Genomic DNA, 23,375 nt, shown 5'->3' with positions numbered 1-23,375 from the left:
AGAGGTCCTGTTGCAAGCCATTCCAAAAGCTTCCCTTCCACCAGTGCTTACCCTGATCTGTCTTAAAAGCAAGCTATTCCCTGTGTGTTTTGTGCCATTTTGTCAACACCAAGAATACAATAATTCCTTTCATTCTTCAAATGACCCAGAAGCCTTGTTCATGTAGTCCTTGGTAATAGTATGGTGTGTGTGCAATAGCTTAAAGAAAAGGCACTTGTGTCTGTGCTCAAGGGCAGACTGTAAGCATCCACCTTAAAACAAGCTCAAAGCCTAATAAGATTTTTTTTTTTTTAAAGAACAGCCCTTCAAACCACGTCACAGGCAGAAGCCCTGCATCATGTTACACTGTAATGAAAGCTTGCGCAGAAAACTTGTACGTGTGAATGCAGGCTGTCATCTTCAAGTACTGCCTTCAGTTTCAACTCTATTGTCAGATAGTTTTGTATTATATTAAAAGAGCACATTTTGCAGTAAGTAAGCTCTGATTAAATAAATACATCTTAGAAATCAACATTAGTTTGATTTTCAGCTGCTTTGACAAGATGGGCTGTCAGGTTTTGCTGCAGAGAACAAATATTAGGCATTCAGGCAGATAAGCCAGGTTCTGCTATTCGCTTCTCCCATGGCAATGCATTTTGCTAGTGAACAGCTTTCTAAGAAACTTGTGTACGTTTATGCATTTACTTGCACAAGGAGCTTTAATGTCATCCCTCAGGCAGGTCATAAACCACATGTTATGTCAATATCTTAAAAACACTGCTGCTGGAATCATGGTAGAAGAAATGAAAAGAGAATGTTGACAGTGGCAAATGCTTAAGCAAATTAGCTAAAGATAAAATACACAAAGAAACCTGTTAACTTTCTAGATCAGATCAGTCAGCAGGATGGAGTCTTAAAAGCAGTGCTGGAACTTGTTGCCCAAAGTTTTCGTAATAGGTAGGACATCATTACTTCTCAGTACCCCATACCATAGGTAAAAAGATGTATCTTGCAACCCTTCTTAAATATGGCCAGGTCCACATGATTGAAGTATCAGGTTTTCCCTATCACCCGCTTCTGAACTCAGGCCCATTATACAAGCCTTCTTTTAATGCACACTACTGAATGAAATTTGTTCATCAAAACAGGGAAGGTCTGGCAGATGACACCCTCTTCTCCTCTAAAAATATGTCCAGTAACATAGCACTCAACTACTTCACAGCCTGTACTGGAAAGTCATGCCCTAGACAATATTTCTATTTTTCAAAGAAGAGGAGAAGCACAGGAGCTTCAGGGGAGCTCAGGATGCTGCTTCTCACCACGAGGGTAGCAGGTGGCCAGTCGGTAGGCTAGCAGTGCCATCTCAGCAGGGCTGTGGTGCTCAGGACAAATCAGGAACTTCTGCCCATTGGAGGTGGTTGTCTGGATGTGCTGTTTCTCCCTCATAGTTCAGCTTTGCTTCAGTTCAGCCAGATGCCACTCAGAAACCTGCCAGTGTTTCGGTTTTAGCATCTGCACCATAGGCTAGCCAGCCCCTAGTTTTGCCTCTCTAACGTTTGCAGTCGTTGAACAATATATGAACAGCCCTGGTGAGGTCAAGTGATGTTCAGAGCCCACTCACCCAAGCCAATAAACACAATTCCTCTTCCTTTCCTACTCCCCCTCACCACCCCCCTCCCAAGAAACTGCACCTAGAAGGAAGCAAATTCCAGACTGTTGGTGGTGGCACCTGTGTCTTTTTGTTTCATTACACCTTACAAGTTTGGATTAAAGGCTTCAGGGCAGAGGTACTTGCATGAGACTTGAAGGACACTTGTCCACCAGCTCCTGGGCTGGGACAGTCCCGAGCAAGTGATCCATGCCAGCTACTCTCTGAACTGCACCATGGTGCAGTCTGCCACAGCTCCTTGGAGCAATCTTCTTAGAGTAGTAGAGCTTAACTGTTACTGGCCTTGGGGCGACAGTGTTTTTCCTTACTTCCAGCCTAAATCTCCCATTTCAGTCCGTGCCAGCTGCCCCTCGGTCTTCTGCCGCACACCTCGGAGCAGAGCCAGGCTCTCGTCCCCACAGCCTCCTCCTGGCTGCTGGGGCTGCTGCGGGATCGCCAGGCGTGAAAACTCCAGCATGGGGAGAGAGGGAGATGGGAAAACTGGTATCTCGACTTCCTTGTGAAAATGAGCATCCTGTGCTCTGGGCCGTGACAGCCGTGGACACAGCTAGTCCATAAACCTCCCCAAAGCAGTGCTTAGCGACGTTCTCCTATCTTGCAATGGCCGAGGGGAGGTCCCTGCTACTGCAGCCCACGCCAGCTTTCAGCAGTGCTTTGCTCTCAGAGGTAACAGTGCTCCTTTGCCCACCGGCATCTCCGTCCTCCGGCTCCGTGCAGGTGTTTGCGCAGCATTGCGCTTGACCTGACCAGCCCTGCCAGGGCTGACCGAGGTCTGAGCAGACACAGGCAGCAGGCGGGTGGCCAGACCCCCATTTGGCTGGGCTGCCTACCAGACTGCACCCCCAGGGGCCAGAGGAGACCACCTCGTGGGGGCCAGCATGCACCCACTCACCAACGCACGAATTTTCTCTGTAGAGCTATGGGGGAGCGTTATGATGCACGTCATGGTAAACTTCCTGTTGCTGATTAAATACTTTGCTTTAAGGATACAGAAAAGAAATTCAACTGTGTGTGAGTAATAAGACTGAGGCAAGAGTAATTTTATTAAATTTATCTATTAAAGCAAGAGTATTTTTTTATGTTCATGATTTTTTAAATAAAAGCATACCAAGCTACATTGCTTCTTGTGGCAAGGATATTCTGTACTCACTATAAGTCAGGAGAAAAAGCAAACATGTCCGTTTGTGGTGTCCCCAGGTAAGATAAACCACGATTATACCATTGGGGTTCATTGGTGGAAATGGTCACCCTAAGTTTCACCGCCTGTGGTAATTTGTAACTAAGTGCCTGTGGATGTCTGTTCAGGAGCCAAAATGTCTTCATCTGCATACAAGGAATGCTTAAACAGATGACTGCTTCTGGAAAACCTCTGAGACCTTTGCACATTTTCCTTTCAAAAGCTGTCTAGTGAGATGCCATTGTGCTTCAAAATGGGTGTTAAGAGTGGTGTAGACTGCCTGTCTATTCCTACTGTGTGGTCTCTACAATTTTCATCTTGTTACACGTCCTTCTTAACTTCTATAAAAGCTTCTTTGCTATTCTAAAGCAGCATCCCTTACACGCATGTTTTTACCTGTTGTTTCATGATGCTTTGAAAATCAGTTCATTATTACTTTTGCCTTCAACTTTGGCAATGGTGCTTAGGGCCCAATTCAAATAAACGAAGGAGCGCTTCTTGGCCATTGCGTACATTCTGTTAACCTACAAGCAGAGGTCACTATCGATGCCTTAATGTGGAAGCTGAGACACCTGCCCTGCCGTGCATCTGCGAGAGAAATTATCCCATTCCTATGTGATTTTGTTTTCCCACCTATAGAACGGGGGTAAACGATGTTTCTTCACCTCTCTAAAATGTTTTGAATGCTACGGATGGAAGAGTTAAGCAAAAGCAAGTGTTGATAATAAAACAGTCTGGGTGTTGCAGCAAACAAAACTCCTTGTCAGCTAACGGGCAGTTTGATGGCAGAGAAGGAAAAGAAATTAGAGAGGTTCACGGAGATGAGTTTCTCTCTGAATTTTGAGGCAAGTTCAAAATGGAAATGCTGAGGGCAACCTGCATGCTGTCACCTACCTTTGTCTAAATTACACCTAACCCAAGTGTTCTGGCACTCCTAATTGATCAGAGGCAGCTCTACCTGGCGTGAGCTGGAAGACTAGGTCCTGTTTGCCGCAGGTATGCCTAGCCTCCAGCTGCTTAAAAAGCTGTAGTGTAATAACTACCTCTGTCCACAGCGTTGCGTCCCACTTCTAACGTAGTACCCTTGGCCCCTTTAGAAGCAGGAGGTAGGAAAAGGGGCACCGTATTTTTCTTTGTCTGTTTGGCAATTAACCATTCACTGGCTTTTTTTGTTGTAACATGCACTTCCTCTCTTGTTTTCATTCAAGCTTTGTGCACCATGGAAATTAATGTGGAGAAAGACAAACAGACAGGAGAGACCAAGATTGTCTCTGCTTCACCTGTTGGCCTAGATGAGGCCCATCAAAGAGGATTCAAAGTCTATGATGATGGTACCAAGGTAGTCTATGAGGTTCACTCTGGTGGCACAGTGGTAGAGAATGGAGTACATAAATTAATCTCAAAGGACATAGATGAACTTATGCAAAAAGCTGGACAATCAAGTGTAAAAGGAGGGTATGAAACAATGACGGTGTCAGACAGAAATGCAGTAGCCGATGGAAACCTTAGCCATATGAAGGAGCAAATACTCTTCAAGGAGGCAAAGCTGGAAATGGTACACAAACCCAACAAAGGGCATGCTGTGAACCCTCGGCCCCAAGACAAACCTTGCCGTGGCGAAGGCCCAGAGGCCAGCGCAGATCAGCCGGTGACAATGATATTTATGGGCTACCAGAACATCGATGACGAAGAGGAGACGAAGAAAGTGCTGGGCTACGATGAGACCATCAAGGCGGAGCTGGTCCTCATCGATGAAGACGACGAGAAGTCGTTGCGGGAGAAGACAGTGACGGACGTCTCCACCATGGACGGGAATGCCGCTGAGCTGGTCTCTGGCAGGCCCCTGTCGGACACGACAGAGCCCTCCTCTCCCGAGGGGAAGGAAGAGAGCCTGCCCTTGGAAGCCGCCCCAGGTACACAAAAGAAAAAGCGCTGTCAGTGCTGTATTGTCATGTGAGCACCTCCTCCTTCCCCGCTCCAGGCAGCTCCTGCTCCATCACTTACCTAGACCTCACTGTACTTCTAACTGCAATACTGTGAACTGGAAGTGAATGCCTCCATTGCCTTGCGGTTGGGTTGCTTTGCTTTCTAGTTCTTCAGGAAGAGGAATGCATGGTTATTTTCCCATTAGACGTACTATTTGGCGTTTGGGGAGGGATTGGGAGATTTTTTGCTTTTTCGGGGGGGATGGGGGCGGTATTTTTTCCTTAATGTTGCAGAGTGAGAGAGAAATGGGAAATGGAATAAACGTTTTCATATTTATTTGATTTTTTAATATATATTTTTTATATATATGTAATGAAAACACTTTTTACATTTTTGTTTGGATATCTGGCAGGCTTGATCAGATTCCTAGGATTTTGTGGGAGTCTGAGTTTCACTAGCCAGATATGAGAGCCTTAAAAAATATTGCTTCTCTTTTTTAAGAATAATCACATTTCAACATTATTTTATAGATCCTATTTTTTATTTCTTGGGGGGAAGGCTTAGATAATTTTACTGTTTTAATTTGCTAAAACTCAGACAAGTCTTTCCCAAAAAGTTTGCATAGTTTTGTTTTGTAGTAACTTTCCAGTTTAGTTTGCAGTGTCAGAAAAACCCATCAGCCATTTCTGCTTATTGGTGATACCAAAAGTGGACCTTAATTATTCTTTCTAGAAAATGTATGAATGATGATTTTGCCTTATATAAATCTTCCAGATTACAGTATTGTATGTGTACTTCATCTCCCCAAATTACAGTTGAAATTAACTTGACATAAAAAAGATGCAGCTGTCACACCAACTGAAATGGAGTCACTGATCTAATTACTTGCCTTTCAGTAACTCTGCCAATGTTTATACATGAAGTTTTCCTGCTGAACTCCAGTAGATGAGAGATACCGCTTTCTGTTTCCTTAGAATACAAATGAACTTCTCTCTCAGTCTGACCCTGTTCCCACTGGATTCAGTGACGAAATTCTCGGTGCTGGGAATGGAGGCAGGGCCGGAGTTTTATTTTGTAATTCTTAGGGAAGTGTAATTTCTCATAGAGTGTACCTCCAGTGCATCTACGTAATGACAGGTGATGGGTCTGATCCTGCCCTGCTTACCCAGGTAAAACTCCTGTGGACACCCACCGGAGTTTTGTCAGAGCAGCTGTTTTGGAAGAAGATGCTACAGCTGCATTTTCAAAAACTGCTGGTGTTTTTGGATGCTTCATTTTCCCGCATGGGACACTTGAAAGAGGCCTGATTTCCAGTAAATTTTTCTTCACCTGCCCTCTGAAAATCAGGGCTCTTAAAAACAACTGTAGATGAAAATGTAAAAAGGCAAAGGCATCCAAAATCAGTGGATGTTTCTTTGTTTCTTGGTCCTTTCATTCTTCTAACTACAATGAAAAAGCAGCCAGCTTTTTCATGGCGAGATATTATGAGCCTGATTCTTGTCTCACATCTTTTGCTTAAAGTGTACCTTCGCTCACTCTAGTGGAGTTAGTCTGGATTTATAACTGCAGAAGTGAGATTAAAAATCAGGATTTATATTTTCTGATGGTGTTAAAATGTACCGAAGATTATTTTGAAGTGTCTCTGAAACTATCAGACTTCAAAAATCAGTAACAGTAACTGAAGAACAAAATGAAAAAGTAAAAAAAAAAAAAAAGGAAAGAAAGAAAACAACAAAAAGCCTCTTTTCAGTATGAGGTCATTCCTTTGATATTTCTGTTTTCTTGGATGGTGCTTTTACTGCATTAATTGTTAGTTCAGAGCATCCAATTAGAGTTCTTGCTCTGTACTCTTTTCTTTCTGTGCCAGTAAAAAAGACACTTGTTTATGGGGATGGTAATATGAGGCACATTTAAAACACACAAAACAACCGCAAAAGGTAGTTCCTGCGTTAGGTCGCTCAGCCATCAGTATGGAGCCGGTCGGTGTAACTTCCCACTGCCGCTCAGGTGGCAGTCAGAAAAACAAAAAAAGCAGTGGAGAGTAGGAAAAGACAGCCACATCCGTATGACACCTGCATAAATTTTGCTGGCCCCTGTATCTGCTGCAGCGGCCAGATCTAATAGATTTCCACATGCTCCCTCCGCCTCCCTGGCGGACTCTCAAGTGGGAGAAGGACCAGACTCACTCACAGAAGCTCTGCACATCATCCCTTGACTCAGGCTTAGGTGGTTAAGGTTTGTCCAAGAGGGGAACGTCCACAGAGCCCCCCATTGCGACAATAGATGTGGTAGCTGTTTGTTGGAAACTATCAACCTATGTTTTGGGTTTTTTGGTTGGGTTGTGTGGTTTTGTGGTGGTTTTTTTTTTTTCCCCAGAAACGCTAAGCATTTACAAGTCTCCACATTTCTTAGAATGAGACCCTGAGCTTTGAACCCCAGGGTGGCCTGGCGAGGCTATCCCCGCGCACGTTTAGGACCCCGACACACTGGAACGCAAGGGGTGAACACCCTTCCATCTCGCCACCACCCCACGAGCGCTGCGGGAACCGCTGCTTCGCAGTAGTTCTCTTGCTCTGGAGCCTGCCTGTTCACCTCACCGGTAACGCCCAAAAATAAAACCTTCCAGCCACTCCAGCCTGGCCTGGCCGGTCGTCTCGTCACTCACCTCCCGTCATCTCTGGGTGTGATGCCGCCTTCATGGCCACCCTGACCTCCCGGTGTCTTCCCAGCCCAATCTTTATTCCCTTGCCGCTCCGCTCCCCTGTGGACATTTCTTCCCAAAGCCCTGTGCTCAGGAAATTTGGGGTGTCGTCTTTACCCTAACCCGCTCTGTCCATGCATCTCTTCAGCCAGGTGCTCCCCTGTCAGACAACCTTCTGGCTCAGCACAGACTCAGCGCGTTGGGGATGACTCCCTCAGCGGCCAGCTTTGGGAGATGCTTGCTGAGGCTGGGACCGGAACGTGTCTGAGACCACCGCACCGTCTGAGGCACAACGTGGCGGGGAGGTGGTGGCACGCAAGAGTCCAGAAGTGGCCCTTTAGTGGTTAGAAGTAGAGCACAAGCCTTAAACCTTAAACCTGCCAAATACCTGCTCAGTACTTGTAGCTAACATTGAGTGCCTAGGAAGGCCAGTGTTTTTTAAGTGTTCACGTGAACTCCATGGTTAATGGCCCCCGAAAGATTCAGAAAAGCTAAAGGCTTGTCTGCATAGGGTTTGTCTTGACGGGTCAAAGGCAATTCCATGTCTGAGGTCAGGAAAAACGTGAAACTGGAGCAAATTGGTCTGAACTCAGAGGGCCTTAGCTACATCAGCTGAAACACATTTACTCCAATCGTCCCCCACAAGGACAGCGGCCATGTCTGGGCATCAGCATGTCCCTTCTAGCCTGCAGCCAAGGTACATGGGAATTGGAATGCCTCAGCTGAGGCTGGTGAACGTAAGCTAGTTTTCCAGGGCTGCTTTGGGCTTCGAAGGGGTCGGTTTTTCACTTGCCCTCGAATTGGAAGCTGCCTGTTGAAATTCATGCACAATCGGGCGCGAAGGAAGAGGTCCGCTCTACAGTCAAGCAGAGAGAGATTTTTGTAAGGATCATTGAGGGGGGCAGGGGGTTTATTGTTTTAAGCAAACTCCTTGTCTGTTTAATTTAGGCCATCACACGTACATTTGCAATTTCAGTATGAGGGGATACAAAAAAGTAGAGTCAGAAACTGGTTCAGTGATAGCTTTTTGCCACAACAAACTGCTCGCCTTAACTTTTGTAAGAAAAACAAAAAAAACCTCTTTTCAGTGTATCTTTTCCTAGATCGGGGAAAAATAACCTATAAAACTTTTTTATATTTTCTATTTTCTAAGTTTCTATGAACCCACTTTCCATGTTGTCCCTCGTTTGCCATTCAGGGACTGTTTCTTTTGCAAACCACTGCATTTTACTTCCATTCTTTCTTTTTTTTCAACAGAAGAAAACTACAAATCAAAAAACACAGCATTATGATTAGTGGCTAGGCAATCTCTTTCAATTACAAGAATATCAATACAGAAAGAAAAGAATTACAGGGTTGTTTTCTTTTTTTAATTTTCCGTGGCTGATGTACTGTATGGTATATGTTTACAGAACTCCTCTGGTCTGCCTTTGTGATGTTATCTAAATGAATGACAAAGTAGGTATGATGTGTCATTTGACAGTTTGCCTTAGCACTCTTGGGTTTCCTTCTTCTTTTTGTATCTTTCTTTTCCTTATTTTTTTCCAAAAAGTGCAGGCTGTATTCCAAAGCTGTATAAACACAACATTATCTTTCAATCCCCAGCAAGGGAAGTGTGCACAAAGCCCTTCTCCGTGAAGCGTACCTCCACCGGTGCAATAGAAGACCTCAGCCCTGCAAACAAAAACGCATACACCTAATTCTGCTGTGTGTAGACCTAGTTCAGTCCACAGGACTACTCACAGGAGGAGTGTGTGTAGGTGTCTGCAAAATCAGGGCATGAATGATTAACACAGGGTGTAGTTTGGGTGTTATTTGTGTACCTGTACCAACTTCATGCACTGCTGAGTTTGCCCAGGGTGGTGTAATCCTAGAGGCTAACTCTGAGCGTTGCTACTTCTGCTGAGAAAAACACGAAACAAAATTGTGCTGGATCACGTCCCAAGTCAGCATTGCTACCACGGCAGTGGTGTTCACGAGCAAATACTAAGTGGGACTTCCCTGACAGCTAACATTTTAGTCCCTTGCCGTTCCACGGAAGTTCACTACTGATTAAAATTATAGCGATACAACAAAATAATGAGAGCAGAAGGATAGCATACAGACTTGCTAGAGAAATAAAAGGTGTTCTACCTTTTGATTTAGTCCAACATCCAAATGGCATACTTGGAGAGTGGGGATATAATAGAAAACGTAGTATTTTACATTTGTGTATTTTTTTAAGGAATAAATATTTTTGTAATGAGATACAAACCCTAAGTGGGGTTTGAGTTTCTTAGTATCATCCTACCCATGACATTGAGCCTTTGAACTTTTTCATACATTTATGACAATGCCCGGCTTCTTGGGATCTTTTGTAGACCTAACGACAATTTTCCCCAGGAAGCAGGATCACAACACTTTTTAAAGAGTAAAGTTAGGAGAACAGAATCCAATATACCTGCTATGAACACAGCTAAATAAGTAAACTTATTTCATAGAAAAAGGCGGACTTGTGGTTTCTATAGCTAGACAAACTTCTTCATTGAGAAGGCCAACATGGTAGGCAATAGCTACCTACTTTCGGTAGAGAGGTATGGCTAAATAGGAGAACTACATGGTTTTTCATTTTGTCATACTTTATTGAACATTAGGTTTCAAAATGCAAGAGACAGCGCCACTGGAAAGAGTAGAACAAAATCATTTAGACAAAGTAGAGGATTTTGCCACAGGCTAAGATGTGGCGTCTTTATTTTTTCTAAACTCACTCAGTTTCAAACAGTTCTTTCTGTCTATTAGAAAGCTTAGAATTTGCTCAGATTATGTTTCATGAGCTTTCTGGGCAGCAACAGTAAACTTTAGTTCTGAGCTTAATCAGAGGTCGCAGGCTATGACAATATCCAACAAAAATGTGGACTGTAATTTTTGTATGTAAAAGAGTAAGTTGTATAAAATGGCTGAATTTATTAAGTTTAGAATATAAATGGATTGTCATCTAGTCCAAAGAGAATATAAATCCAACTTGTAATATAAACTTATAATAATAACAACCTAACTTGTAAATAGTGACAAGGGTGCATGAAGTTCTTAAAAATGTCCCACTTGTATTTAAAATCAAAGCATTATAAAACTGAGCCTTTTTCTTCATGGGTTCAAAGAGTCTTGCAAAATATATCGGGTTTTTTTCTGTGGTGGTTCCACTTAGGCTGTTCAGTGGATTAAGAATAGCCCCTTTTCTTAAGGCAAACTTGCGAAGAATTCTGAGCCTCCTTCTCCAGGTTGCAAAAGCTTCTCTTATTTGGAGGGGTTTTGCTGTTACTGTATTGCAAAGCTTTCCTGCAATTGTTTCCCAAATTCTTCTCAAAGGAGGATTTAGGGGTTTGTTTTACGAATTAATCTACTTTAGAAACTGAAAAAAAACACCATCTTAACTAATTTTTTAGAATTAGCTAAGTAGCTGAAGTCCACCAGTTTGGGTATATTTGTACATTTTTTACTTGGCGTTGGTATGTTAGTGATTCATACCTGAATTTAAACCTTGCATATCTATTCAGTATGTCTATAAGACCTGAAGACTTGTCCACGAGCATAAAATTAAGCACCCAAGCAGCCCACTTCAGTTCAATCGGATGACCCAGACAAGTGACATTTAAGCACGTGCACAAACGCTTATAGGGTCTGGTCTTTAAACAATATGCTACAAGCAAGGCTTATGCTGCTTTAACTGTGTCTTCTAATTCCTTTCATTAGATAGATTTTTGAATGGTATTGTGAAACTGGTGCACTTTTCTGCAGAGAGGGGTTTAGAGCACGGGCTCCCCACTGACTGTGTTTGAAAGTAGACACGCCCTCCGGGAACTCTCAAAAATCCCAGTGCCTGAAGAGGGTGGGGGTGAATTTCACACCTGCACACAAACACAACATAAAAGAGGTAGTTTTAAGTTTTTCTCCCAGATTCCACCCTCTGCACACCTCTGCTCCAGACTCTGCCTGTCCCCTCTCTCTGCACTGGCCCTCCTTCTGGACACAGTTGCTCAGCTGCTCCTTTTTCCCCGCTCTCCCTGCTTTCCTTTTTGTCGTCTCTCATGAGCAAAGACAGAGGGAAGAAAAGAGAGACTGGAGTTAAAAACCTCACCTCAGGCCTGTTGGCGTGAGTCCCAAGTGAAAACAAATGACAGTATCCTGTCCTCAGCGTTTGGACGTCTTCCTGCACCTTCCTGGGTTCCTCGGGCAGATCTGATATTAGAGGAGCACTCTCGCTATCTATTCATCTGGCATCCCATGCGTTGTCCAAGCAGTGGGTACCACTAAAATCTTACTATATAGATGAATTTGCTGGCACTCTTCCCATTCCTGTGGGAACGCTCTAAGCCCCCCCAAGCCTGAGCTAGAGGTGCCCAAGTGTATCAAATATCAGCATCCAGAAGCCACTTAGGGAGCAGAAGGCAAGCCACCTCCTAATTGTCAGGTTGCTAGTGGCAGGGTAAAGGAGCCAGGCGAAAATGTGAACTTCCCACAGCCTGATCCAGCATGCAGAGGCATTCTCAGTCAAATTAGCTGCCAAGAAGCTACTGGTATCCCTCCAAGATAATGTGCTGGTCAGAGAGGGGCAAACTCAAAACTAAAGGTTTTGTGCAACCGTATGAAGTCCCAGTTGAACGCGGTGAGTAAGCTCCACTAATCTTAAGCACTCGCTTGAAGTGTAACATATACTTAAGCACTGTGCTGGGTAGGGGTAGCCTTGAGAATATGTTAAGATCAGCCCACATCTATGATTAAGGTGCTTTATTGATGATGGGATCAGATTTTGTCCCTGTTATTTTGCAAGTATGGATGTAGGCACTGCTTCGGGGCAGATACAGGAGATAAATCCATTTGAAAGCTTTTTGCTTTTTCACTGGCCGCTGAATCTGAGTGCAGCAAGGGCAGCCAAGCAAGAGCAGGTCAGGACAAGGCAAAGAACACATTTCTGAAGGTTTCCTGCCCCTCCCGACTACGTTCACTCCATAGACGAAGAATGACTCTTTATAGGGGTTCAAGAAAATGTTGTGTCAAATGCAGCTTTTATGGTGAATGTAGGTTGTGGTTGAGATTTTTTTTAAGCTTTAGTCTCCCACTTTCTTTGTGAGCTAATGTAAATAAAATCCCATTTTGTTGGGGAAAAACTGCTGTGCTAACACTGGATTAGAATTGCTGGGGATAGCTGCTGTACTTTGTAACCTGAAGTGTACTTTTTTGACTGTTATGTTTTTTTCTTCAGATTAAAAAAATGAGTACAAAAAAACAAAAATAAAAAACCAAGAACACTGCCAGCAACAGCCATGCTGTAACTGTGGCTTCTCTCTTTTTTTTCTCTCTGTACAGTATTACTAGTAAATAAATCTGCCTTTTCACTGCGCCTACTTCTGTGTCTTTTTACTGTGTTTCTCTCTAACTACCACTCTTCAAGATGCTCTGTGATCTCAAGGATGTACCGCACTGGAGCTGCTTCCCTCTACTAAAAGAATTGAAGTACTAACTCCACAGTTATGTTGGTTTTTTTTTTCTTTCCTCCACTGCTGTGCCCTGCTGCTCTGCCTGTTATTTTTATCAGATGCTTCGACACATATTAACACATTGTACCTGTTACTGTCTCATTTCTCTTTTCCCTTTCCTTCTCATGTAGTACTTTGCCAAGCATATTACAGACCCTGTTGCTCTAGGATCACACAGCATCTTTTCATATTTGCAGAAGGTAAAGGATTGGTTTTGGTCAGCAAGGCAGTATGTCTCATGTCAACTTACTTCCTAACTGGGGAAAGTATTCCGCACAGCATAGATAATTCCCCAGAAATATTCACTAAAGAATTTAATAGCTGCCAAAATGGCATGCAGTTTTCTTGCAGAGCTTATCACAGAAACTCTCTTCTCTATTTCAGGACTGTAAGAAGCTTGCCATAGTCTGACTTGTAGAGAAAAACAGAAAAAAACCCTCGTGTAGCTTTTTCCCAAAACATTTATATTTACCTGAGCTTAGAACAGTGATCGGATAGGTAGTATAGCCAGGCATCATAAGCTTCCTTCTCAGACATTAAAAATAAAGCCTAAACTCAGCCATTTAAGAAACTCACCACAAATTGCCTGTTGCTACCTAAATACCCTCCCTCTGCTCCTTGCACCCAGTAGCCATACAGATAACGTATCCGCATGCACACATACGTAGCTGAGCCATTGCAATATGGCACTTTTTTAATGTCACACAAGGAAAAATGGCCATGTGCCCTGCTTTGCTGCTTTGTAACTGAGTCCTGAAAGTTTTGCAGTAGATCAGGCTTCAATTCGTTTTTTTCCTACTTGAGTTTGAGTGAGAGAAAATTGATTTTGTCTGTCCTAGATGACTCTGTGAATGACTGGAGAACTGGTATGTTGCTGTCACTAAAGGACTAGAACTAATTCGGCTGAGAGAAGTGATCGTAACTATTTAAATTTCTTTGGTTTTGCAAAGACCTTCCTAATTCAGAAGGTGTGTTACCATGGCAAAAGGAAGGATCATGACCCTGAGCTAGCAGAAATGTCTGTGTGAAGACCATGAAATGACAAGGGCATTCTGATTTGTTATTAATCCAGTGCTTGGACACTTGGACACGTCAGGTATCTATTCCATTTGTTGGTGCATACCATGGCCTGTGACATGCTCTTACTTTCATTCCACCTCATTTAATTGTGTAGCCATGAGAAGGTGTTCAGCTGAAAACTCCTACACTGCACAAAACTGAGTCATCCAAGAAAACTCCAAAACCATACCAGACAATTTTGATACCGCTGTTGTTACTAAAGTTTCAGAAAGAAAATATTTCGATGCATTTCCCCTTTTTAAATCCCTAGGAAAAATGTGATCTTTTTTTTTTCTTTTTTTTCCACACCCTCATGGCATGTAGGAAAAAAGAAAATGCTTAGCAGCTGGTGAGATGGCGTGGTGCTCCCCTGAAACTCTTCCGGAGTGGTTCCTTGGAGCTCAATGACTTAACAGAGTAAGGGCATATTCAGCATGTGGGAGGCCAGCCCTCTCAGGTTTTTGTTCTTTTTCCTTCATTTTAATAATTCTGCATCCTTCTGGTAACAGAAGGAAGATAGGTGCTTAGTCTGACAGTTCAACACTCAAGGTGTATTTGTAATTTGTCTCAGGGTAGAAGTGGAGTAGCTCATTTGTAGACAGCCCCTTACTTTCCCACAGGACCCCTGCAACCTGCCCTTGATCCCTCAAAATTCATACCAAGTCAGCAACACTTCTTGCTTCACACCACGATATTTTTGAGGTTATAAGAAGAAACCTCTAAGGCTAATAACTGTAGGAATGAATAATAAAAAGAGACAAGAAATTAAGAACAATTTTTGCTGTCCCAAGACCTCCATTTGCATTCCCCATCTGCTGCCAAAGGTCTGCTTAGATGTCCATTGTGCTGTGCACAGTCACGTATGAATCCTCTGCTCATGGGGGAGACACAGGCTGGTCCCTATACGAGTTTACAAAACCACAGAACATGGCACAGCTGTGCAAAATGTCATCCCCATTTACCCATGGTAGAAAAACCACCTCCTGCTTTGTCACAAGTGTCTAGTTGACAGCGACCACCTTCTCAGCTGAGACAAGGAAGGAGATACTTGTATAGGAGTAGAGTTTGCTGTATCAGACATGGTGGAGGGAACTTCCTAGTATATAACCCAAAAAAGAATAGAGGGAATAATCAGCTGGCAGAGAGAGAGAGATTGGGTCACTCCAAATTAGAGGAAGGAAGGAGTTGTGTTGTTGCACAGCCACTGGCCTGCAAACCTAGGGACTCAGTTGCCTAGGAGTTGGCTTCTGCCTTTTATATGCAGTAGTTCCTCCCAGTGTAACTAAGCAAGCTCTCTGGACTCACTGAGCACTAATGAAGATGCTGGTCCAGGTGCGGGGAAATACCGTTTTCAATTGCTGCTGCTCTGCGCAGTTCAGCATGACCTCACAAAAAGTCCCTCATCTCCAGACCTACAAAGATATGTAGAGACAACATTATCCCCTTGATTTAGATGGGAAGCATAGATACCTAAATACCTCTGTGGGTCCAGGTTTTTTCATCTCAGTTTTATGTCTGTAATTTAGGATAGTTAGCACTACTCTGCCTCGTGGGGCTGTGGTGATGCTTCTGTTCGTGTCTGTCGCAAGACTGCAAGAATGTGGGGCATGCTCTGTGTACACAGCATCACGAAATACCTTCTTACTGTTAACACTTTTTGGAGAGGCATTGCCAAAGCAGAAAAAATAGGCTATATTGCAATCAAAACCAGCCATTCACAGCAGTCAGGCATTTGCTGGGAATGAGGGGTTTGACATTATTTAGGAAAAAAAAGGATGTAGCAGTAGCATGTTTCGTTGCTTGTAGGTGGGTGAACAAAGGGAGAAGAAGAGAGGGAGCGGGAAAAGGAGACAAAGGCAAAATGGGTCACTTTCTCAGACATGAAACGAGTTCAGCTTCTTTTTTGAGTATTTCCGTAGCGTATAATGCATCACTGCATTGGCGATGGATTCCCTCGGGCTATAGATGAGTCTGCTCCAGCACTGGCAGCAATGTGATAGCTTCTGGGGGCAGGGGGGAGCTGGTTAAGCTGATTAGCCCTGCTGAGAAGGCTGTCTACTCACTTGAGCATAGCCCCATGCTAAAATGACTGTACTGCTCCTTAGCTGGTGTGGTTACCTCTAGACAGCATTCATTGCATTATGGTTTGTAAGCATCTTACGACTTTGAAGGAAGAATACTGTTTAATAGCAGCTGAAGGTCTTGATCATTACATTTCCCTGGAATGTGGTACATATATAGTGCTCAATTTAAAGTAAATGAGATTACTTAACTCTGACAATTTTTTAAACAGATTGTTGTACTACTCAGTTTTTGTTACATGGTAAGAGGTTTCTTGTTAACACACTGCACTATGTTATAGAAGCATCTTTATTGCTGGAGAAATAGGGGCTCATACACAAATCAGTGGTGAGACAGAATAAATGCTTCCTTCTCCAGACCAACTTAGGCAATTTTATATTTATTAGGTATAGTTAAGTTACCAGGGAGATGGGGTAAAGTGATGAAACTGTTAAATACCACATGCAGTTGCACACTGAGAACAGGGCTGACATCTGGAAATTCTCCACTGCTGCTATTTCAGTCTGGATTTTTTGTTACAGAAGCTGGAGGTTGTCAGGGCGTTAGTAAATTGAGAGAGTTAACCAAGATAGATAGTTTCCACTTACACCAGCCTGGGAGGAAAACAGCCCTTAACTTAACATGGGAGAAGTCATTCCTATTTTTGCTCCTACAACTTGTGCTGCAAATGTAGTGCTGTATAGCGTCCATTTTGAATCTCCAGCTCATGGAGTCAAGCAATTTGGAGAGAGCCTTTGCTATAATTTAAAAGACAAAAGAAGAGAAATAGTAGTTTCTGTGCCTCCTGGCTGAGCATGAAATCTGGGAAATAATTGCTCTACCTGCATGTACAAGCCCTGTAGAGCTGTGATACCCTGGGTCCCCTTTTCTGTGGTCCTTAAGAGACTACAGGCACTATTCCTAAGCACTGTTGAATACAGTGACGAAATGATAATAAGACATATGAAGAAGCTACTGAAAGATCACACACTGTTTCTTTTCTTCACTTATTTTATATGTCAGGATTCAGAATTCACAGAGCTGGTAATACTGTGATTACTAATTTATCTCCACCAATGTGCCAAACATTTGCCAAATATAAACAAGTCCAGGACCTACCACAGAGGCTGTAGCCTGCCTGTCTCCGTTTTCTCTACTCATTACAACTCCTAAGAGGAAACATCAGGACTGAAAGCTGTAGACAATGTTCAGAGTATTTAAAAGCTGTAACTGAAAGTGGAAATAAAAGGAAAGCAAATCTTTTCTCTCACCCAACATCAAGAAGGGTCCTCCTCTAATCCACAGACTAAAAGAGATTAAATCCAGTTTGATGTCAAAGGACGAATTTCACAGCCTAACAGCTGCAAATACTGCAAGCAGGGCCACCAAGCTCCTTAGAAAAAAATCCACATGTGCTTTCAGGATCAGGACCTTACACCCTGAGCCAGCCTGGTGAACTTGGAGCGCCTACATAGGAAGTCAGTCAGGGCAAACATTTGCCACAAAGCACTAGAAATAAAGAAAATCATTGAAATTAGTTTGAAAAACCCTCTCTGACGGAATAATATTTTTAAAGATAGGTTCCTGACTGTCACAGAGATTGCAGGCTGTAAATATCCAGCCCAAGAAAGAGAAAACTGCGGGGGGAGCACAGGCTCTGATCTAGATACCAAAAAAAGCACACCCAGCTTACTCTGAAGAAGTGCATTACCTGCCACCGGCAGCACTGGAGAAGCAATTGTTTTGTCTTTTATAAGGAAAATAAATGGCACATGAGAAAAATCTTCTCTTCAGGAAGGGCTCTGCTGTGGGCAGAACTTCAGAAAGCAAATCTCCTTACAGCAGCAAGAGCCAAACGGCGGTCAAGGTTCCAGTTACGCTGCCTGGGGCATCTGGCATGTACCAATATTACCCACTATAAAAGCACTTGACTTAATTTTCCTCTTATCTGTTCAGTCATTTTCAACTATGTACAATTAATGTTAAGAAAAGTTTGGCCAGAGGAATTTGTAAAAAAGCTAATAAATTTTTTTTATAATAAGCACTTAGGTTAGTGAATTATAGTGATTCAGGTTGCTGAAAGCCATGTTGTTCAGCTAGGTGAGAAAAAAAAGTCCAGTGAAAAATAAAGGATACTTCCAGAGAACAGAACAGTACAAGATCAGTTAGAGAAAACTGTAGTGCTTCTACCAATCTTTGAATCCCAAGGAGTTTGCCCTAACAGAAAAGAACCAGCCATGTGCTTGAATTTTAATAACATGGGTAGCCACCTTTACTTCCATGTATCTTCTCATATCATCCCATTTTATTAAACAGTTCTTCACAATGCCCCAAATAACGGGGAACGGCAGAAGAGTGCCTCAGATGAGCCATCCTATACAGCAGACACCATTTTTGGAGAACAGGATTATTAAACAGTATCAGGCAGAAAGCAAGGTAATGATGAAATGCTGTTAAGTGCTTCAGATGAACTGATCCCCCTTGACCTGCAGTCGTGATGGTCTTGCTTGCTCCCTAACAGGTTTCCTTCCAAGACCTCTATTTTGCAGAGATACCTTCCTTGGCTCTCCACTGCCAGTGGACTTGGAAGCCAACCATGTATGGTCCCTACAGAGCATGGGTTGCCGGGATGGTGCAGGGCAGAGAAGGCAAGGAGGCAAAGCTGCGTGGTTTTCTGTCTGAAGTAGGCTGAGAACACTGTCAGCATTAGAGCAGAGTAAATAATACTGTTTTGATTCAGTGGTGAAAATGAACAATCAAAAGCAAAACAGGGGATTCTACTATGCTGAACCCAAACTGAAACTTTCTGAATTGACCAGTTGTTGAAAAACAAACCTGTTTTCTTCAAAATCAGAAGTTTCAATGCCATTTGGAGGCATTTCCAAAAAAACACCCCCAAAAACAACAAAACAACCCCAGTAACTCATTTGGAATACATTAAAAATACTGCTTTGACATTACCAGAACATTTCCTTCAACTTTTTCTACCCAAAATTATTAGTGGAATTCAATGTGATTTCATCCTCTCACAGCTCATTTTTTTCCAGAAACATTGCTGTTCAGATTCAAGGGGAAAATTCACTTGGCTCCAGCCAGCACAGTACTCGTAGCTGAAGCCTGGAGGGCTGACACTATGATTTCAAGTCAAGTGTGTGTGATAATGAAGAGCTAGCCCTGGGCAACAGACCCACAGCTGTACGTTGTCAGTACTGGACAATGCCCCTTTCTCTGCTGACTGTTGCCAGCTCTTTGATTTTCCCTTCCCTCATGCCTGATGCCTCTTTCCCTTCGCCGCATGCGTATTTGCCCAGCACTCCTTTGAGCCCTGCTGCACTGCACAGTTGTCTCTGAAGCAGAGAGCACTCTGATCCAGCTTGACGCTAGCACCAGAAAGGAAAACTCTGATCTAACATCCATTGCCATGCATATGAAGACTAGCATGCTCTTTAACAGATGCTAAAGCTTCTCAGGAACCAACTGATGGGGAGTGATTACTATTACTGGACTCATCCTCCCCTGGACACAAATCACTCTTCCAGTGCCATGTGTGCATCATGAAAAACCTAGGCAATACTGACGTCTGTAGGAAAAAGGACTTCAAGCCAGTTGTAATGTCTGATCCCAAAATAAACTTTCCCTTTCTCACTGCCACTGCATAAAGTAAGGAGAACTCAGATCAGGTAGTAGAGGTTGAGGGAAGAATATAAGATGTTTGTGCCAAAAAAAATCTTAGTGGAAAAATGTCTTGCAGATCCCCTACCCCTCCAGAGAGGTCTCCGAGGTGAGAAGAAGTCAGAGGGATATTCTCCAGAGAGAAGAACACAGCCTGAAAGCCAGAAACTCTTCGTATCTGGTCATTACTCAGAGGCACTGGTCTCTGCATCTCTTACTCAAGTCACCTGAGCTCTCTCCCTCAACTTATTTGCTGCCTATTTTTTCAGGTGAAGACACTGTGCATCTTACGATAGCAATGTGAACATTAATTAGTGTTTATAAGGACTATCTCTACTAGCTTGTAAAGCAGTTCTGGTGGCTTCTACCTGTTTCAATATGAATAATTAACGCTGAATATAATGGAGTTACCAAGACAGTTGCTAGCTCTGTTCAATCAATTTTGTCCTTAAGGAGAAATCCTCTCTTGAATAAAATCTATGTGTTTTGGTAGAGGTAAGCTGCCAGTCTCTAGCCATATAAACACATGGTGCTGTGTAAGTGTCAATACTACTGCAAGATCATTCAAGGCCAATATGTTGATTAGTCATAGGAAGAGGATAGATTAGAAGATTGCTCCTGGCACTGGCCGGAAACAGGATTCCCTCTGTATTGAAGCAAAGTGGCATCAGTACTCCCCAGAGGGCTGTAAAATGGGTGATTTTTTTGTAGGTCAACACACTTATATTCCCACTCTGGCTCTTGCAGTGGGACTAAGCAAAGACAGACAGGTGCAAGGCAAGGTAGACATCCCCAACTTCATCTGAGTTGAAGGCAAGTCAGTCAAGGAGAAACCAGGCCTTCTGGTGGAAAGGAGATCCATGAGAGGAGAAAAGGGCCAATTCAATCATATTTGTAGCTTTGCTGTGCTCTGCAAGAGACAAGGAAGCATCAGACAGCATAATAAGTTGAAGGTGGACACAAAGCCAATTCTTCACAGCACTAACACTGAACATGCAGTCTGGGCTCCAGCCTGTTTGGCAGGTCCATCAGGGAAACCTTATGCCGTTTACAAATCAGGGACTTTCTTTTCCAAGAGCAATCAACTCATCTAGTCTGCAATAAATTAAAAGTCCACAGGCAAAAGTAAAGTTGGGAAACACTAGAAAGCTTGCTCGTGATAATTTTTTGTTTTGTACCGCAGCTCTTGCAAGCCTTCCTTAGGTCAGAACTGCCACACAAGGTCTGCTGTCCCGGTACTTCAGAGAAGCATAGGCCACAAAGAACAGGTTGGCCACAAGCCAACCCCAGACTTCAGGGCTAGGCAAAGCATGGGTTTTGCACAAGAGTGAGAGGCAGACATATGATTTAGAGCTGGACGTAGGTCCAGGCTTCCCCAGAAAATGAGTAAGCAAGTTTGGTGTGGATCCATCCGTGTCACTTGTGCAGAGCTGTGCTGTACAGAGCATTATGTCCACATCATACCTACTATTAACCAGACCTGTAGACAAAGATGAAGTGCCTCCGTAACATTAACTTCAAACACAGAACACTCAAACTTGATCTAGACAAATTCCCAGACCTAAAGGTAAAAGGGAGCTTCAGACAGGGTAAAAATTATAGCATTCACATGTGGACTTCCTTCCCATTTTCCATTTAGGTTTAAAAATCATCTCTCTGTGGAAAATCATTGTGGTGGCAGGATCAGCCCTCGTCAGTTTTGTCTTGAAGACTTCAATCAAGCTCAGTAATTGTACTGGCTTTATGCTGGGCTCAGCACTGGTCTGAGCTTGACCACAGTCCTCACAGTCATGAATAGTTTTATACTTGCAGAAATTCTGACTTGTGTGTAAGTGTGCATGTTCATGTATGTGCAGACAACTTCTCTCTCTCCTGACACAACAAATACAGGCTTGAGTTTATGAAAAAATATTTTGTATTAATTCTAAACAGTGTATTCTTTTCTCAGGATTTGCCTTTGGGTTTTTCAAATTTATTGAATCTCAAGCTCACTGAGACAGGAGTCACTTTTTCGTATTGGCAATGTATCACAAGTATCCTAGAATGTGGCAAGAATAGGGCAAAGGTGGGAAAGTTCTGATGTCTCATGTCAAAAAACTTGCCTCAGACCCTACATCTTAGAAAATCTGGTAAACTTTCAGCTGTGCAGTACTACCCTCTCTGGAAGCAGCAGCTGGAGTCCTGGCTCCACTGCAATCAATGGGAGTCTTGTTTCTGATTTCTTGGGACCAGGATACACAATGAATCTGTGTGTTTAAATCTTTGCAGGCCTGGATCCTGTAATGTACATGGAAGGATGTACTGCTTTATATAAGCCATAAATTTAAATCAATATACTAGTATTACAAATACCTGCTTTCCGTGGAAGGAGGTTAAGTTTAAAAGAAAAGCCTATCCTGCTGCCATAACTCCTGAATGTAAAACTTCCCAATGTAAAACTTCCCAATGTAAAAAAGCATTTATAATTCTATGAATACAGTCAGTGTAGTGTATCCCTTTCCCCTAGTAAAGAGATAGAAAAGTTCAGTCTGGACATCAAATATTTATGGAAAATATATATAAAAAAGAATTTCCAGCACAGCCATGATAGCCTTCTGAAAGTATGCAGAAAGTATTACTTGGCATTTGTTTACTTCTTAAAACTCTGCCTATACAGACTTTTGCCTATGTCACTCTTTGACCCACCTTCAGGATTTTGCAGTGGTCTCCATGCATGCCCAGCTTTGAGAAGAGCAAGCTCAAATTCCAAAGCTGCTGAAAGTACAAATTGTCCAAAGAAAAGTTAGGATGACATTTGGATTAGCTTCTATTACCAGCAAAGCTGTGTGGTTTAATACAAGTTCTTCTTTCAGAGTTCCTCTTTTTCATTCATATTTTAACCCAAATCGGCATTTTTACAGTACTGTGAATGAAAGTATCAGTAAGACAGAGGACAACATAGTTATTTTTATTAGAAATAATATGTCGTTCCAAGAGACTATAATTTTTGTTTCAGGTAAAGTAATAAACCCAAGGTGGTTACACATATGAGCCTTGGCTTGGCAGCTGGCATAGTACAAAGTTAGACCTCCCTCAAGAATCATAACTAGTTTAATGACAACTTAATACGGCTAATAGCAAAGTGATAGCATTTTGCATTATAGCGTGTGTGCCTTGTGAAACTGACTTGGTACACCTGATTTTACTAAAGTACCAAACAACCTAAGTATTTATGGAGTACCTCTCATTATTTCCAGGCAGTAGTGAAGAATTGAATGAAAGTGGTCTTTAACAATTAAAGTACAGAAGATGCTGTAAGCTATATTTTAACATTTAATGTGTATTTTAAGACAAGACAAAGTTATTATTTAAGTGTAAGGTAGATGGTTTTTCACCATAAGAGTTAATGCCTTATGACCATTCTGTGGAATAGGAGTCGGGGTAGTTTAGAATGCACTTCAAATCACTCCTGAATATTTGGACTAAAATAATTTGTGTTCCAAAGTTTTTCTTAGGATCAGAAGGAAGATGAACTGGATTAAATTCCTGTGGTCCTACAATACAGTTTCCTGGTAAAAAACTCCTAAGAAAGCAATAAAATAGTTCAATTTCTCCTCCCTGAAAGACCCAAAGAATGAT

The 23,375-nt window shown here is 42.7% G+C and overlaps 1 protein-coding gene across 2 annotated transcripts in view; it reads left to right on the top strand.

Moving 5' to 3' along the window:
• Positions 1-4,782, top strand: part of LOC309415439 (paralemmin-1-like) — a gene marked incomplete at both ends in the record, with an annotated part of 130,051 nt that extends 125,269 nt beyond the window's left edge. For both annotated transcript variants that reach the window (XM_082012965.1, XM_082012964.1), the window contains one exon: positions 4,034-4,782. In XM_082012965.1, coding sequence (XP_081869091.1) covers positions 4,034-4,782 — 749 coding nt within the window. The remainder of the gene's footprint in view (positions 1-4,033) is intronic.
• Positions 4,783-23,375: the final 18,593 nt, after the last annotated feature.

The sequence above is a fragment of the Phaethon aethereus genome (genome assembly GCF_964289735.1).
Source record: "Phaethon aethereus genome assembly, chromosome: Z".
In the NCBI taxonomy this organism is placed as follows: Eukaryota; Metazoa; Chordata; class Aves; order Phaethontiformes; family Phaethontidae; genus Phaethon; species Phaethon aethereus.
The sequence above is the reverse complement of the archived record's forward strand: the minus strand, read 5'-3'. Positions and strand labels throughout refer to the sequence as shown.